Source organism: Passer montanus, unplaced genomic scaffold (genome assembly GCF_014805655.1).
Source record: "Passer montanus isolate IOZ18808 unplaced genomic scaffold, ASM1480565v1 scaffold41, whole genome shotgun sequence".
In the NCBI taxonomy this organism is placed as follows: Eukaryota; Metazoa; Chordata; class Aves; order Passeriformes; family Passeridae; genus Passer; species Passer montanus.
This window is the reverse complement of record NW_024368930.1, coordinates 6,175,328-6,192,690: the sequence shown is the minus strand read 5'-3', so window position 1 is coordinate 6,192,690 and position 17,363 is coordinate 6,175,328. Positions and strand designations below refer to the sequence as shown.

The 17,363-nt window shown below is 48.4% G+C and overlaps 1 protein-coding gene across 1 annotated transcript in view; it reads left to right on the top strand.

The window, feature by feature from the left end:
• MYT1 (myelin transcription factor 1) overlaps window positions 1-17,363 on the top strand; it is a 61,800-nt gene that overhangs the window by 32,374 nt on the left and 12,063 nt on the right. Inside the window, exons 5-16 of the mRNA XM_039719530.1 lie at window positions 1,807-1,869; window positions 2,552-2,799; window positions 3,599-4,471; window positions 5,098-5,232; window positions 6,576-6,666; window positions 7,146-7,259; window positions 8,703-8,917; window positions 11,438-11,643; window positions 12,658-12,927; window positions 13,657-13,811; window positions 15,721-15,783; window positions 15,999-16,067. Coding sequence (XP_039575464.1) covers window positions 1,807-1,869; window positions 2,552-2,799; window positions 3,599-4,471; window positions 5,098-5,232; window positions 6,576-6,666; window positions 7,146-7,259; window positions 8,703-8,917; window positions 11,438-11,643; window positions 12,658-12,927; window positions 13,657-13,811; window positions 15,721-15,783; window positions 15,999-16,067 — 2,502 coding nt within the window. The remainder of the gene's footprint in view (window positions 1-1,806; window positions 1,870-2,551; window positions 2,800-3,598; window positions 4,472-5,097; window positions 5,233-6,575; window positions 6,667-7,145; window positions 7,260-8,702; window positions 8,918-11,437; window positions 11,644-12,657; window positions 12,928-13,656; window positions 13,812-15,720; window positions 15,784-15,998; window positions 16,068-17,363) is intronic.

Sequence of the window (17,363 nt, the reverse complement as noted above, 5' to 3'; positions counted from 1 at the left end):
CCATTGAATCAGGCCTTTTTCAGACAAGCCACTGGTGACATAAACACTGCTCTGTCTTTTGGTGTGCAGTCACTGAAAGTGTGGCTGGGCTGCTTGGGACAGAGCAGCCTGTCAGGCCTGAGGACAATTAAAATTAAATAGACTTTTAGATCATAAGCAGCAAAGAGGGAAGCTCCCTCTTCCAATGGCACATGTTAGTGGGATGAGATCTTGTTCTGTATGACCTCGAGTGTCCTGCTGGAGAAGGGACACTGCTGTCAGGCCAGACCCCAGGTGTGTGGGACTGGGGCTGTGTGTGGGTGCCAGAAGAGCTGGGAGCCATCCCACAGGAGATGGCCCTGCAGGATGTGCAGCATCACAGGTTCAAGCCAGGTCACAAGCAAAAGGGACAGCAGGAAGGGGGGACTTATCTGGAGGAGCCATGAGGGGCAGCTTCCACTTCCCCAGAGCACTGTGTCCCCTTAGGGGATGTGGTGCCACCAATTGCCCACTCAGCATTTGCTTGGCTAACCTAAAGCCAGTCAGTCTCCCTGAAGGAAGGATTCCCACTCCCCTGACAGTTCAGCAGAACTGTCCTGCCCCAGTTTTGGGTTGAATTATGTTTTTTGAACACAAAGATCTGACTTGTATTCTCGGGAGTTGAACCATTAATAAACCACCAGTGCTCCCAGAGCTGCTGCACCCACAGAGCATCCAGACCTTCTGTGTCCTCAGCTTTCTGCAAGGGCTGAGCTCTGCTGAGAGCAAAATTCTGAGTCCCTAAAGCCTGACTTGGCACTTGGTACTATTTAATGTTCTCCTATGTCTTTTACTGTGAGAATAACAGGCTGGCCAGATCCCCTCTGGGCTGGCGATGCCTTCTCCCTTTGCACTGTCATCAAGAGATTTCATTAGCACTTCCAGCTTCCCAGGCTGAGGGTGATACAGTGCTAAATGAGGTTATTAATCCTACACGACTCCAGAATTCCTCAGACATCAGGCAAGTCACTTGGGCATCCTGTAATCAATGCCATAATCTGGTTTTGCCAGAAAATGTTTGCTTTAATGCTTCTTATCTGGAGCCCTTACAGCTCCTGAAGCTGGGACTAATTACCCCTGCAGGGGAGACCGTGGTCCCGTGGAGGGATGCTCAAGTGAAGGCAGCAGTGGCTGTGAGCGGGCTCAGAGCTCCCTGCCAGCCTTTAACTCATCCTCTTCTGCAGAGCAGCAAGAAAAAATTGCAGGGATTTGGGAGATCTTGTCACCTAAATCCTATCCATTCCCCCAAAAGTGAGGTTTTGAGGATTTTAGTCCTGGGGATCTCCATCCAATGTGTCTGGCTAAAACCTCCGTGATAAAGTCCCAGCTTGCTCTTCCCCAAAACACACACATTTCTTACTGTAAGTGGCCCTAGTTCCCTGACAAGCCACCAGATAAGGGAAAATCCCATGTTTTCCTCCTGAGAAAAAGAAAACTGGAGAGTAGCAGCAGGGAGGCAGAGTGCAGTAGCTGTCTGCCTTGAAAAGCTTGCTCTCACACATGCAAATCTTTAATTAAACATACTCATAAAACTATAGCAAACTGTTCATCTAATTAAATGGGGTGAGTAATTTCATTAATTTTTAGCAAACTGCAAGGCTGCTCTCCTGCCCTCCTCCCTTGGAATTCCAAGGGACAAACGGAACCATTCGAAGGAAATTAACTTCCTGTTTGCAGTTAGCTTGGTCCTTGGGCACAGGACCTGTTTAACCAACTGTAGAGGATACAATCCTAATTAATCCTCCGAGTCCTCTTGCTGTTCCTGATGTTGTTTGTTTCCCTCCCAAGCTGTCCAACCCCAGGCTGTAATGGCTCAGGACACATCCGTGGGAAGTACGCGAGACACAGAAGGTGAGGCGGGGTTGGAGGTAGAGGGGATGGAAAAATGTGGGCAACAGGGCCAAAGACAGGTGTTCACTGGAGAAAGTCTGGTTCAGAGCACCAACGCAACTCGTCTGCCCCAAATATTCTTGTTTCTGGCTCTCCATCAGTCCCTTAGAGAGATGTGTTCCTCCAGACTTCTAGCAGCCTCCCTATAGAGCCCAAATTTGGCCAGAAGTGCCTGACTCGGTTGTCTGGGTCAGTGGGAGCTGGTGATGGGCAGAGATTTTGGTCTGCCTGGTGCCTCTATGGATGTGGAAGGCAAACTGGAGGTCATGCAAGCCTTAACTGGGGGTTTTCATCACCCCATGAATCGTTAAATTGGAGCAGTTGGTGGATGTGTCCCAGGGGCTGGTTCTGCACCCTATGCCTGGTTTCATGGTGCCCATCACCAGCATTGGTCCTGGGATGCCACATCCCAGCATTTGCCTGCTGATTTCTGGAAAAAAGTTGATGTAGTTGCACAAAGTCAAGGTCTAACAGCACATGTGGCCACAGAGGTTAAACCAGCTAAAAATCTGGGGTCCTGGATGATTTTTTGGTACTGTTTGTGTTTTTGTCCCACTTATATTTGCCTAACCACTTGGGATGAGGTAGCCATCCCTCTCTCACTCAACAATGCCTCCTCTCTGCTCCTTGATCCCATCTGCAGTTTACAAAGCTGCCCTCTAGCCAAGAAGAGGAAACTTCAGGATGCTGAGGCCGAACATCTTGTGTCCAAGAGGAAATCCCATCCGCTCAAACTGGCCTTGGATGAAGGCTACAACGTCGACAGCGACGGCAGCGAGGAGGCCGAGGCCAAGGAGGAGTCTGGCTCTGACGAGTCAGAGGGGATGCTGGAGGAGGACGAGGCAGAGGCGATGGAGCAGGAGGAGACCCACAGCCCCCAGGCAGCAGAAGGTGCTTTGTCATTACTGTGTTCTGCAGATGAAGAAAGGGCAGGAAGGGTTAACAGCCAGGAGTTATAGCTCCTGTGGATTAGGTACAGGATGGGTCCCTCAGTTACTGGGGGGACTCATTGTTGGGTAGAAGCATAACGGCAGTGCTCTGGTTAAGATGAGAAGGCACAGCACCTCCAGTGTTTTAAAAATGAGAGCTTTTCCTTCAGGGATGCTCCCTAGGGACAGACCCGTGGACAGCACAGAGGAGCTTGCTGCGTCGTGGGGAAGGCAGCCAGGGTCCCACACAGGTGCCATGAGGGGCTCAGCAGGATCCTCCTCCCTGGACAGATCTGGCCACTATCCAAGAACAGAGGAGTGGCAGGAAAAGGACATGGAGAAGGACATGGATTTTCATCTGGGGTCCTGACACTACCTTGCTCATTGGTTTGGAGCCCTGGCCTGGGGAGCACAGGCAGCAGGGGTGGCAGTGGGAAGATGGTGCATCTGAGCCCCATGTGGAAATCCTCTTTCCTCTTGCCATCCCCAGATTCAATAAATTAGCATGTTTCAGAGGTGGAACTTCCAGGCTCTGGTTTCAGTTAAATTGAAGTGCAACAAAGTTGTATTTTATGAGTTTATAAAATTACTTTCTTTGCCTCCTTTTTTACTCCTTCTTCTTTTCTCTTCCCCCTCCTTTTCTCTTTTACTCCTTTCTTCTTTTCCTCCTCTTCTCACTTCCTCACTTTTTTTTTTTGGTTCTTTTCCATATTTTCTTTCTTTTCCCCTTCTTCTTTCCATTCCTTCTTTCCACCCTCCAGAGAGAAGCCCAGCAAAATCAACCCACTATGGACAAAACACAGCAACGAGTACATCTGGGCCCAGCAAGGCCAACTACAGCAGCTACCAAGAAATAATCGCCAACTCTCTCCTAAACTTAGGCCAAATAGCAGAGGAAACCCTCGCCATCGAAGGGCAGCTGCCTGAAACGGAGCTGCAGGGCTCCAAGCCAGCATCCAACGTGGTGCATTTGGTCCATGAGGATGCAGGAGAGGAGTTGGTGGAGGAGGAGTGCGACAAGGAGATCATCATCCAGACGGAGGACGCGGAGGAGGTCATCGAGGTCACCAGCGAGCGCAGCAGCGAGTTGTGTCCCGAGCCCCGGGACGACACCAACGGAGAGGAGTCCTGCAAACTGGAAAAGGCTGAAGCAGAAGAAGAGGATGAGGAGGATGATGATGAGGAGGATGACGAGGAGGAGGAAGAGGAGGAAGAGGATGAGGAGGAGGAGGAGGAAGAGGAAGACGAGGAGGAGGAAGAGGAGGAGGAGATGGCTCCTGAAGTGATCTGCGAGGAAGCTCCTCACACGTCTCAGGACCCCCAGAAAAGCCACTGTGAAGGGCAGTTCAGCCCCAAGCCCGAGTACTCGGTCATCGTGGAGGTCCGGTCGGATGACGACAAGGACGACGACGCCCGCTCCCAGAAATCAGCCGTGACTGATGAGTCGGAGATGTACGACATGATGACACGGGGCAACCTGGGGCTGCTGGAACAAGCCATTGCCCTGAAAGCCGAGCAGGTGAAAATTGTGCGGGAGCCCAGCCGGCTGCCAGGAGAGCACGTGAAGCACTTCCAGGTGGAGGACAAACAGAACAAACCGCTGGACAGCATCCGGAAGAGCTACTACGGCAAAGGTATGGGACAAACCTTTGTGTATCTCCCTCCCTCCCATTCCTGGTGGAAGAGCTGAACTTGTCTGCTCAGCACGGACCATTAGACTGATGTAGGGGGAGTTCACAGCCCACAGGGGGAATTCAACTGCAAATCTTCAATGCCCAAAGGGATGGGGACATCCTTGAGGTCAACAGTGAATGCAAAATATGCTGGTGTCCTCTACACCGTCACGAGGGTTCGTCCCTCTGAGTAGAGGAATTGCTTGGCTAAATTGTCAGTTAACCTTGAAAATTTCAGCCTGAGCAGAAGGGCTGGTTTAAAATCCAAGTGGGTTTTAAAATAGTGGTAGGAGTCTGACCATGGAAACACGAGGGCAGAGACTTCAGCATCCCCTGGCTCTGAGCCAGGCCTGCTCACTGTGAGTGTCTCCACACTCTGAGCTGTGTCAGTTCCTAAAATCACTTTGCCAATTTCAATTTTTGAAACTTCCAGTGTTATGTTTCCAGCTCCAGGGAAAAAACCTTCAAACCCAAAGGTTTCCCCTGCTTGACTGGAAAGGCAGTGAGAACCATCCTCAGCACTTTCCACTACTTCCCCTCCAAATCCACTAACCTGCTTCCCTCTGCCTTTCCCCAACAATCCTTAGATCCTTCAAGACCTGAGAAGCGAGAAATCAAATGTCCAACTCCTGGCTGCGATGGGACTGGACACGTCACGGGACTTTACCCCCACCATCGCAGCCTCTCCGGCTGCCCGCACAAAGACAGGATCCCCCCCGAGAGTGAGTACATGGTGGGGTACCAGGGGCTGCTTCAATTAGTCTGGAGCCTAATTTTCTTGGGGGAATTTCTCAAATGATATGCATTTTATGACCGAGTCCCTAGACTAAGTCTGATGTTATTCCGTGGAGTATAACAAGAGTTTTTGGCGTGGTATGGCTTTTCCAAGTTGATCCTGGATGCTGTTATCCACCAAAGTGTTATCGCTAATCACAGGAAACATGATGGGGATTTACTTGGAAGTCCTGTCCTTCTTAAAGGATTTTTAGCACCATCCTGTGGAGAATGAGATCCCTTCTCTGAAAATCAGAGGGGCTTTAAAAACGCCTGCCCATCTCCAGAGGTGCATTAAGCAGTGCCCATCTTTACACTGGAAGTTGCATATTTTTCCCTACTTGGGACATCATGTTGGGAAAAAAGGGATATTATTCTACCTTGCTGTCCAAATATGTTGCCAGGCAGGAAAGAAGAGGAGTGATTCAGGATGTGCAGGATTGCTGAGTCTCCTGTGCTGTAATCACTGCAAAATTCCCAAAGTGCTATACCAAGATTCACCTATTCTACAGAAAATATTTATCATCCTCATAACAGATTTTAGTATATACATATGCACAGAGAGAGATTGTATTTCCACCTCTCTACCAGCATCCTAAATAGCTTTCCCTGTATAGATACATAAAAATCAATGTTGTATGTTTACGATAATGGCATAATAGACCAAAAGAAAGAGGAGCCCTTCCTTATCAGTAATTTCAAAGGTTGCAGACCTGACATAAACACAGAACTGGAAGAAACAAGGAGAAAGGACAGTTATCTTCACAGGCTGGAATGCAAGCAAAAATATTAATAAATAACTAACACAAGCTGTGGGCTTTACAAAAGCTTGCAGATCAAATTATTTTCTTTACTTTAAGGTCAGCGCTGCAGGAAGCAATAATCCTGAAGATTAAAAATAAAAAAAAAATCAAACAAAGACTAGTCCTAAGGATAAAAGCAGAGCTACAACTTCAATCACTTAAAACTACCTGAAACTGGAGACCTGGCTCCAAAACTGGGGTGGGGAGGAGTGATTGGATGGGGGAAACTGGATTGCAATCAGAAAATGGGGATAAAGCCCAGGCTGTGTGCAGAGATGCTAACTTAGTGCTGACCTGGGCACTGCTGCCTTGTAAATCTTTTATTTTTTCCTCTGCAAACTCTAATTACAGCATTTCACATTCCCTGATTTCTAGGAAACCAGCGTACAAGGCTTGATGATTTTCTCTTTTTTTTTTTTTTCTCTCTGATTTTTATTAAGTTGTTTTTCTTTCCCTTCCCTTCTCCCCTTCCCCTTCTTGCTCCCAAGTCCTGGCGATGCACGAGAACGTGTTGAAATGCCCCACGCCCGGGTGCACAGGACAGGGTCACGTCAACAGCAACCGCAACACGCACAGGAGGTACGGCCTTGGCTTCTTCCTTCACAGGCACGGGGTGACAGCATGGGGGAATGGCTTCAAAATGACAGAGGACAGGGTGAGATTGGAAGAAATTCTTCCCTGTGAGAGTGGTGAGGCCCTGGCACAGGTTGCTCCATCCCTGGAAGTGTTCAAGGCTGGGTTGGACGTGGCTTGGAGCAGCCTGGGATAGTGGAAGGTGTCTCTGCCCATGGCAGCGGGGTTGGAATGAGTTGAGCTTTAAGGTCATTTCCAACCCAAACAATTCTGTATCATTCCATGATTCTGTGTTGATGAGGTGCAAGGTGAATTTGTCTTGTTTATTGAACATGTTCACTGTGGAGGAAACAAGCACTTTTCTCACAGGCTTAGTGTAGCTCTGGGTCCATGAAATTAAGGTTTTTGTGCTCATTCTTCATGCTTGGTTTCCTTCTCTCTTTTTCTTCTCCTTCAAAAAAAAAAACCCCAACCAACTCCTACAGTTTATCTGGGTGCCCCATTGCTGCTGCAGAGAAATTAGCCAAATCACATGAAAAGCAACAAACCCAGTCTGGTGATCCTGCGAAGACCAGCTCCAATTCTGACCGGATACTCAGGTAAGGGGGACAGGAAGGCTCAGCTCCATGTTCCCACACTGCCCCTGCCCTCCATGCCCTGCCACGCTCCCAGCAAGAGCAGCCACGGCTCCAGCTGTATCTTGATACTGCTGAGTCCTGTTGTTATGATCATAGGTCTCGCCAAGGTGGGGAGATATTTAATTGATGATCCCAGGGAGAGCATTGAGGACAATGAATTGCTTCTGTAGCATCAATTAATGCTGAGGCTACAGGCCAAAGGGTTTTAGCAGTGCAGCCGAAGGCACTTGTGCCGATTGCTCCGCAGCACAAACTGCCAGCGAGGGCTGGTTATTATATCAACATTATGAGAAGGGTGGGCTTGGAAAGCGGGGAGGAAGAGGAGGAGATTTAGGCTACACTCAAATCACTCCATGGCAGTTGTGCATTAAAGTCCACCTGCTTTTCTTCCTTAGCCCGCAGGTTTGAGAGGAGAGGAACCTGCTGCTCCTTTCCAAACCAGTCACATTAATTTTGATACTTTGCCCATCTCTCTCTTCCTGGGAGAAAGGGCTGTCTCCCATTAAGGATGTCCCTGATAGATGCTGGCTTCCGTAGCTGATGTGATTCACGAGGCTACAGATGGATTGGAATACGGTTGGTTATTTTGCAACGAGAGCAGGATAAAAACGGTGGTGCGAGCCCTGAGCGGCCCTCCCACAAAGGCATCGAGCTCTGATTCATTTATTTATTTGCTCCCCAGGACTGCTGGGCACCCTGGTGCTCCAGCTCTCGCTACTTTGGAAAGGCCATTTAGAGTGATTACTTATTTATTTGCAGCGGAGCCCGCGCAGAGCGCTCTGAGCACATCACGAGGACAGTCCATGCTCCAAGGAGCTCCCGCTCCGAGGACTCTCGGTGGAAAGAGGTCACGGGAAGGAGAATAACAATAGGCCATTTATATACAATTTATATGCAAGACAAATTGATTCATGATAGGCAGCCCCATAGCAGCAGGTCTCTAGGAGGGGCTGAGGCAGGGGAGAGGCCCTGGTGCCTCTGCAGTGAACCTGCAGCAGGGAGCTGAGCTGGACTGGGGTCCTCATGCCTTTGTGTGCCACCCTCAGTCATGGGTCCCATGAGGGAGTTATTGCCCCAGTTTGCTCTCTCCTGGAAAGTGCTGCCACACCATGACAGCCTGCAAGAACATGGTGCTGGATGAGGTTGACAGCTTGATTTTTTGCTTAAAAAGAGGGAAAAGAAATTGAAGGTAAAAAAGGATAGAAAAAATAAAACTGGAGTCTGAGAGATTCAAATCAGAGGCAGACTTGCTGAAGGAGAGCAAAAGGGCTGTCACTGCCTCCTCGTCCCCAGGAAGCCTTTAGGAACAAGGTACAGCTGTGCCCCCATTGTGTCTGGTCCCCTCTCAACAGTCACCTTGTCAAGGAAAAGAGAAGTAATTGCTGTTTGTTGTTTCATCCTCAGGCCTATGTGCTTTGTGAAGCAACTGGAGATCCCTCAGTATGGAAGCTACAGGCCCAACATGGTCCCAGCAACCCCTCGGGCCAACTTGGCCAAGGAGCTGGAGAAGTACTCCAAGGTCACCTTCGATTATGCAAGTTTTGATGCTCAGGTTTTTGGCAAACGCATGCTTGCCCCAAAGATTCAGACTAGCGAAACCTCACCTAAAGCCTTTAAATGTAAGTTGGGAGCAGGGATGGACTCGGTTTTTGCATTTTCTGCTTTTCTCAGCATGTTGCAAGGCTCTTGTGATTGTGGTTTGGGGTGATGGGAGACTCTTGGGGCTGAGCTGCTGGACCCTCCTGGGATGGGGAGGGTGAGGTGGGTCCCAAGGTGGGCGCCTTTGATAGTGAGGGGAGTCCATGGCTGCTGGGAAAGCTTGCTTTGGAAGAAAGTCTCTTTGGCTTTGGCTTTGGGAAGAACTGTGGTGGGAACATTAATCTGAGTGATGTCTCGAGGTAGGATAAGTTACACAGTTGTCCTCAGTTGGTCCCCATTGCTTTGCAGCTCATATCTATTGATCTGGCTTTCCTCATCTAGCTAAATGGATTACAGTTTTCTTCTCTTCCATCTTATATACGACCCACTCCCCCCATTTGTCTTCCCTGCCGTGCTCTGCTCTCCAGCTTTACCTATCGATCACCCACCTCTATCTTCCAGTTCTTTCCTCTCGTAGCCACCCACCTCTGCTCTGTTCTGAGGGCTTTGCACTGGTTATAACTCTGGGTGAAAATAAAAGGGCTGAATAAACCCTGAATGGCCGGGATGCCAAAGGCAAGAGGGACATGCATGGGGACACAGCCCTTGCAAATGTGTTATTTGACACCACTGTGCAACTCAAGACATTTCTTTGAGGAGCAAAAGAAAATATCTAGGAGCCCAGTTTGTAGAAGTCAGCAGCCTCAAGAGGGCTTTCTGTCTGGCTAATCCCACTTCCACAATCCTGTTTAATCCTGATGCAGCTGCTCTCTAAAAAGTGCTCGTACTTGAAAGCATCCCGGTTGTTGCACTACAATGGGAGCGCTCTTTATTACAGTACTAAATCTGTACAGGATCAGACAATGAAATTGGATGGAGGCCAGAGAGCACAACTGCCACTGTCATCCTGGGTTAGGGCTGATGGAAAAGTAATTTGTTTCCCAGTACAAGTGATTCTCTCGCTGAATAGATTGTGTTATTTGCAATATTAGCAAAGAATTTTCAGGGTAATTGTACTGACAAAAATAATTCCAGCAGACCCACTAGGATAATCCTTTCTATTTTTTCTCATCACTTATTTCACTAATTTGCTGATTGCGAGTCTATTAGTGCTAGAAATACTTATGAAATGGAAAAGCATCGCTGAGCCTACGGTGTGAAATTGAAATTGGCATCTCCCAATCCTGGATATTGTCAGGTTGGGTTGGCAAATACTCGCACCCCGCCTCGAAGACATGGATTAAACCGGACAGGAAAACAAGCAGCCAGACACAAGAATAACCATGCGGGCAAACCTCCAATGAGTTAATCAAAGCGACAGGATGAATATGATTGCCAATCATAGCAGGGAAATCTGCTCCTTTCACTGAGAACTTATTTTAAAGAGATCTTCATCCAGAGGGATTTATATTCCCCCGCATGCGTGTGCGTAACTCCCATTAATGTCAATATGCATTATATACGCACGCCACAAGGAAGAAAGCAGGGCTGGGGAAGATTAGTATTTTATAGTGTCTTATATTACGAGTTTGTAATGGGAATAATGAAATCACTTTGCTCCGTGGCTGCATCAGCTGAGGCTGGCTTTGTTTTGCCACGGTCAGGCCAAAGCCTTATCAGACTTCCCTGGGTGAGCCTCCCACTAAAGTGGGGATGGTTTCCCCCAGCAAGAGCATGGTGTAATGAATTAAGAATTTGAAGATTTTGATAATTGATTCAGAATACAATCCTCTGACTGTTCTAAATCAGATGATCTCCTGTTTTCACCCACTGAAACTACTGAGGGCCCCTAAATGGGATCAGCTTCAAGTTTTATTAATAGAGAATTATCAGTTGTTATTAGGGAAAGTTTTATTGTGTGTCCACCTTGAGAAATACTTTCATTTCACAGGTTATGAAGAGAAATTGCATCTCCAGGCTGGTTTGCTGCTGCTGTGACAAACAGGAGCAGAGCAGCAGCGTGGCCATGTGCAGCTGTGCAATAAATCCTGTTACTCTGGCATATTTAAATGATATGTCAGCTGTCAGAAAATCCATATTTCACCAGTGTCATTCTTGGAAGCTCATATTTTATGACCACGTGTTTTCTATTAATGTAATTTTATAAATTTAAAATTTTCAAACATGGTACTAGAAATCTCCCTGCAAGGCAGCCCTGAGATAAGTTATGAACAGACAGAGAACAATAAAAAATGAGTCAGGAAGCTTCTCTAAGCTTTCTCCTTTAACTGCTTCCATCGAGGAGCAGCTCTAATGAAGAAAAGCACTTGTGTTTTGGGTATTAATGGCAGAGTCAGTTAATGAATTAACCTTTCACACCAAGCACAAGCTGCAGCCAGCACTGCTCCTGTTGCACGTCCCAGGCAACAAACCAGCCCCTGGATTGGGAATAACCCCAGGAACTGTGCATACATTAACCGCATCACACTGACTTAACCTCTCCCTGCTTCTCATGCCGCTTATACATTAGCCTTGTGTTGTTCCTTCTCTTTTTATTCCAGCCAAACCTTTTCCAAAGGCCTCTTCCCCCAGCCACAGCCCCTCCAGCAGTTACGTGAAGAGCACTTCATCTTCCTCCACAGGCTTCGACTACTCCCACGACGCTGAGGCTGCGCACATGGCGGCCACCGCCATCCTCAACCTCTCCACCCGCTGCTGGGAGATGCCCGAGAATCTCAGCACCAAGCAGCAAGAGGCCCCTGGCAAGGTGGGGGAATGTGGCCAAGAGCCACTGCCCAGGGGCCAGACTTGAGATTCGGGATGGGAGAGACACCTTGGTTTACCCTTCCTTTCATTTTGTTTTTTTAAATACAGAGGCAATGCAGGCACTTATTCAAAATCATCCTTTTGGGTCCCCACTTTGGGTTTGGAGGAGGGAATCGTGGCTTTTTGAGTGATGTGGAGGTGGCTCATGGTTCAAATTACCTGTATGAGATGAGCATCAGTCCCAAGACAAGTCTTGGGCTGAGACTGGATATTAGGAAATATTTATGATTTATGATGGTCAAGCTCTGGAAGTGGCTGTCCAGGGCAGTGGTGGAGTCACCATTCCTGGAGGGATTTAAAGGACATGTGGATGTGGCACTTGGGGACATGGTTCAGTGGTGAGCTTGGCAGTGCTGCGTGAATGTTTGGACTTGATGGTCTCAGAGGGCTTTTCCAACCCAAACAATTCTGTAATTCCATGATTATTCAGAGCTGGTTTCAGTTGCTCCCTGACCTGTATCTGATGCCATTTGAAGTTCCCCTAGATGTGCAGAATCTGATCTCCAGCTGTTTTTCAGAGGAACACAGGTTTTCCCAAAGTCCCACAGAGCGCTCCCAACCTTGGGCAAATGTTTTGGATGCCATGAGGCATCCTAAATGGCACTGGATGCCTGCATTCAATCAACTGAGTCAAAATGCCAAGGCTTGGTTGGATGGGCCTTGGAGCAACCTGGGATAGTGGCAGGTGTTCCTGTTCATGGCAGGGAGGTTGGAATGAGTTGAGCTTTAAGGTCCTTTCCAACCCAAACCATTCTAGTAGAGGGGTGCCTTTGTATGATATGTTCCTGAAATATTTAGGAAATAGCAACCCTTTTTATGCAGCTGCTCCTACCTGACTGTGGAGAGGATGGGACATGAATACCTGCCCACTGCATTGTAAAAGACAAATGGGGGCAAGATCCCCATGGGGACTTTGTGGCATCTGCTAACATTGGTTGTGTTTCCAACCTTTCAGTCCATGGACATTGAGGTGGATGAAAATGGGACTCTGGACTTGAGTATGAACAAACACCGCAAGCGGGAGAGCACCTTCCCCAGCAGCAGCAGCTGCAGCAGTAGTCCCAGCATGAAGTCCCCAGATGTGTCCCAGCGCCAAAACAGCACCAGTGCCACGAGCAGCACCATGACCTCCCCCCAGTCCAGCCAGACCTCCCGCCAGGACGAATGGGATGGGCCCATTGACTACACCAAACCAAACCGCCAGCGGGAGGAGGAGCCAGAGGAGGTGAGCGGTGCCTCTCGGTGCTTGAATAACAGCTCAGGGGACTCTGAATGCCATGTTTGCCTGCACAGCTGTCCTGCTTTCCCCAGAATCCCCAGTTTGTCTGTTGAGCCAAGGAAAGAAATATTCCTGGCTTTGTCAGTGCAATCAGATATCAACCAGGCAGGAAGGAAGTGCTCTTGGATCTGTTGGGATGCCCTTGCAAAGGAAGACCCCACCATTTTACTTGTCCTGGGTCTGCAGTGTTTTCTTCATTGTAAATCCTGTCAGCTTCCTTGCAGCAGAGCTGCTTCTGGTGATGTTTTTCAGGATGATTTATATCTGCCGTTAGCAGCTACAGCCCTGCATGGCACTGACATTAATCCTGCAGGTGGGGAATCCAGCCATGACTCCCAGCTGGGCTGGGGGTTCTGGCTCTGCAAGCATCATCTGCCTCTCCACCCATGGGGAGGCTGCTGAGGAAGAGTGTGAGGGGGTTGCACTGATCTTCATTCCTTCAAGATCTTGGGAAATCCACATGTAAATCCTTTTACAGATGTGGTTTACATAATTCTAAAAACCCAGGAAATTACAGACTGTTGGATCTCTGGGCTGGGTGCTGTGAGATGCTTGCAGGGGGCTCAGCAGTGCTGGCAATGCTGCACTAACCCTTAGCTGCCATGAACTTGGGATTCTTTCCCATGACAGCTCAGCAGCAATGGCCACACCACAACTCTGCCCCTTTCCTTGCAGTCAGAGCCTGCTGCTCACTCTTTTGCCTCCTCGGAAGCTGATGAGCAGGAAGTGTCAGAGGAGAATTTTGAAGAGAGAAAATATCCAGGTGAAGTTACTTTAACCAACTTCAAGCTGAAATTCCTCTCCAAGGACATCAAGAAAGAGCTGCTCACGTAAGTCCTGCCTTCTTGTGTCTTCCCCCAAACTCTATTAATATCTACCTAGCCAGGATGGTTGGAAAGAAAATTAGTGAATACATTTTAAAAATAAGAACTGTAGCTACCTGTACTAGTGTGATTGATCTTATCCTCCTATAACTGCTGATCAATGAGGCAAAATATGTTCCTACATTACTTTGCAGTGATGAAGGGAACCTGAGAGCTTTGTGCTCTGGATTCATGGACAGGGTTGTGGGAAACTCCTTTCAGGGCCAGCTTTTTCCTGGTATTTTCCTGCAAGAGTGTTTCTGGCACGGTGATGACACCTACCCAATGTCCTAATCTGCTGTTTTGGGACAATGGATGATGTTGTGGAGCCAAGAGCACCCAAGGGAACTCAGCACTTTCTTGAAGAGGGTGTTGAACACAAGATGTCTCATTGAGAAGACAGGATTTGTTGGCTTAGAGCAATGGGTCCCAGCACTGTGATACTTCAGGAACACAAAATGTGACCTGAGGCTGCAGCAAGTTTGCTGTTGTGTTGCATTTTGCATTGGAGAGAGACCTTGACCAGCTCACATCTGTCTGTCCATCGTGGGGGTGGAAGCACAGACCCAGACCTGCCCTATTGGACGGAGTACGGCTCTGCATCCACACCAATTCCCACAGGAATGGTTCATGTTTAAGGGTTTGAGCCAAACATGGCAGCTTGGACCTGGCTCTGGTCTAACAGCACGTCAGGATCAGCCTGGAGGTTGTGATGGGGAGATTTCCCCTCCCAGGCATCCCAGCTGTTCCTGGCTTCTCTCCTGTGCATCTGACCCTCCCACACATCACACAGGGAGTTGGTGGGCACTGTTTTGCTCATCCCATCCAACCCACTGGTTATCTGCAGGCAGGAGGCTGAGGGAGCAGCCAGGCAGGGAGGAGATCTGTGGGGGCAGAGCAGCAGCAGCATCTTCCCTAAATGAGCAAAGCTCAGATCAGCTGCCCTACACAAAGCTCTAAAGGGTTTTTTAAAACCCACCAGTGATGTGAACAGCAATTTCTGAGCTAGAGCCCTGAAGTCCTCCTGTGCTTTAATTTTATTGTGATGGCAGAGAAATTTCCTAAATGGAAACAGCCCTGGAATAAATAAATGGTGTCATGGGCAGCCCTGAGCCTTCCCTCTCCATTTAATATCCTTGTTCCTTTCTGGCCCAGGGGCTGCAATGAATTAGCCGTAGTTAACTCAGGAGCAGACTCGCCTGCTGTGTCTGCTGCTCTGTGTCTGGATGCAGTTCTTGTGCCACTTCCAGGCAGATTCCCCTCACCCGTATGTGCCCACCACCCCCAGAGGTTACAGTCACTCCCTTTCAGCAGCAAACAGTGTTTGCAAGCTTTTCTTTGCAGCTGCAAGGGCTGGGAGAAAAAAAAAAATCAGAAAGCTGAAATCTGAAGCACCTTATCTGAAATCTGAACACAATGAGTCCTGCAGCCAGAGTATGGCAGGAATGATCCAACCTGGCAGCAGCAGCCAGGGGTGGCCACGTCTGTCAGGCTGTGCCACCCACCAGGCTGTGTCAGTCCCCCACTGCCACCAAGCCCTCCTATAGCTAAAGGTTTCAAACACTTTCTTTGCCTTTGCCACAATTTTTTCTCAATATTTTTTTTCAAATTGTGTTTTTAGGATCCTTATGATCTTTTAGAAGTAAAAAGGGAAGAAGAGGAGCTGAAAGGGGAACAGCTGGTTTATATCCACACAAACATAAAAACACACACCAATATCTGATGGATGGGGCTGGTATCAGGGGTCTGGCAGCAGGGCTGGACTGAGACACCCCAGACAGACCCTGAGGGGGCTCTGCTGGCTCTGCCCACCCGTGGGTTTTGGGGAATCCATTCCTTTCCCACACTTATGCTCCTTGTTGTTGTTGTTGCGCAGTTGCCCAACCCCAGGCTGTGATGGCAGTGGACACATAACGGGGAACTATGCCTCTCACCGCAGGTGGGTCAACGTTTTCTATGTGGTTTGAACTTTAAAAACAATTTTTTTTCTTTTGGTATAGTTTGTGACCATGTGGATAGTTTGGTTCTGTTTCCTCCCCCCTCCTGTTGCCCCTCTCCCTCCCCATGCCCCAGCCCTTTTTCTTTTTCCTTTTTCTTTTCTTTTTTTTTTTTTTTTTTTTTGCTTATCCAGATATTCCATCTCTTCTCTTTCAGCCTTTCTGGTTGTCCTCTTGCTGACAAGAGCCTCAGAAACCTCATGGCTGCCCACTCTGCTGACCTCAAGTATGTTTGCGCTCAACTTGGAACTCCTTTTTTTTCTTTATTTCCACCCTTTTTTTCTCTCTTCTCCCTTCCTGCCCCCACACCTCTTGCTCTGCTTTTGCTTTTCCATCCCCTCCCTTCTCCTTTCAAAGAGCTGGTCAAAACCTGCCTGTGAGGAGCTCTGGTGGAGTCCAGCTTCCAGCTGCTGCATTGAAGAGGCCATGGCATTGAGGAAGGATAATTTTGGGGAGGGGGTTGATGGCAATGATTGGAAATAACCTGGATGCTGGCAGGTTTCCTCTGGGCATTGTAGACTTGTTATTTTCTTTTTCACTTGGCATCTTTTCCCAAGCTCTTGTTGCCGAGTTTGGGCCATAACCCTTTTCATTTAACACTTTTGTCCATCTCAAATAATCCAAAGCCTGGATTTATTTTTGGGTAGAGACTCAGCTGGGAGCTCACCGCCAGCACACAGCAAAGCCAACTCTTTTGGAGAACCTGGGGTGCTATTTTTATTCTACTTTTTAGGGGCTGTTTGGGATGTAGTGAGAGAGGTTCCTCTTCATTTCCATGATTTGTGAGGGAATGAAAGAAGGAGTGAGCAAATGCTTGGTGAGGCCAAATCCTGAGCCAGTGGTTGAGGGCTCACAGAAACCCAAACTTCCATTCCCATTGCTGTTTCTGAAGGGTGGGACCTGGTTTTGACATTTTCATTCAGGTATCTTCCTCTGAATCCCATATTCAGCTTTGCTGTCTTCTCCCAACTCCTCCTCCTCAGTAGGAGCTTATTTTTCACAGGTCGGTTTCCCAAACGCTCTCTTAGGTTGCCTCACCTAAAGGAAGGTTAAATTGTATTTAGTTGGGAACACTGGGGACACCCCAACCCTCTCCACCCAATCTTCATCTCTGGTGTAAAATCCATTGAGAACTTTTTTTCCTCATCTCTTTCATGGGCCCAGCCTATCCTTGCAGGCTGAGTCTCCTCTGAGTTCCCAGCCTTGCTGAATCCAGTTTTTGAACCATTTAGACACTGAGCTAGATGAGGAGCCTCCACTGAGAGTAAAGCCTCATGAAGGGCTTTACATTGCACAGGGTCAGCATGAAAAAGCCCCAAAGTGCTGTGCCCTGTGTGCAATCAGGGGTTTCTGGAGCCCCACTGGTCACTGAGGCCATTGGAAAAGTCCCAAATCCCTCTGTGGTGGCTCCTGGACTTCTCTGTGCCCCACCACCAGTGTGGGGCTGGTGCCAGGAAAAGTGTCATTTAACCACCTGCTCCTTATCACAGAGGTGGACAAAGTGGCAGGATTAGCTGATATT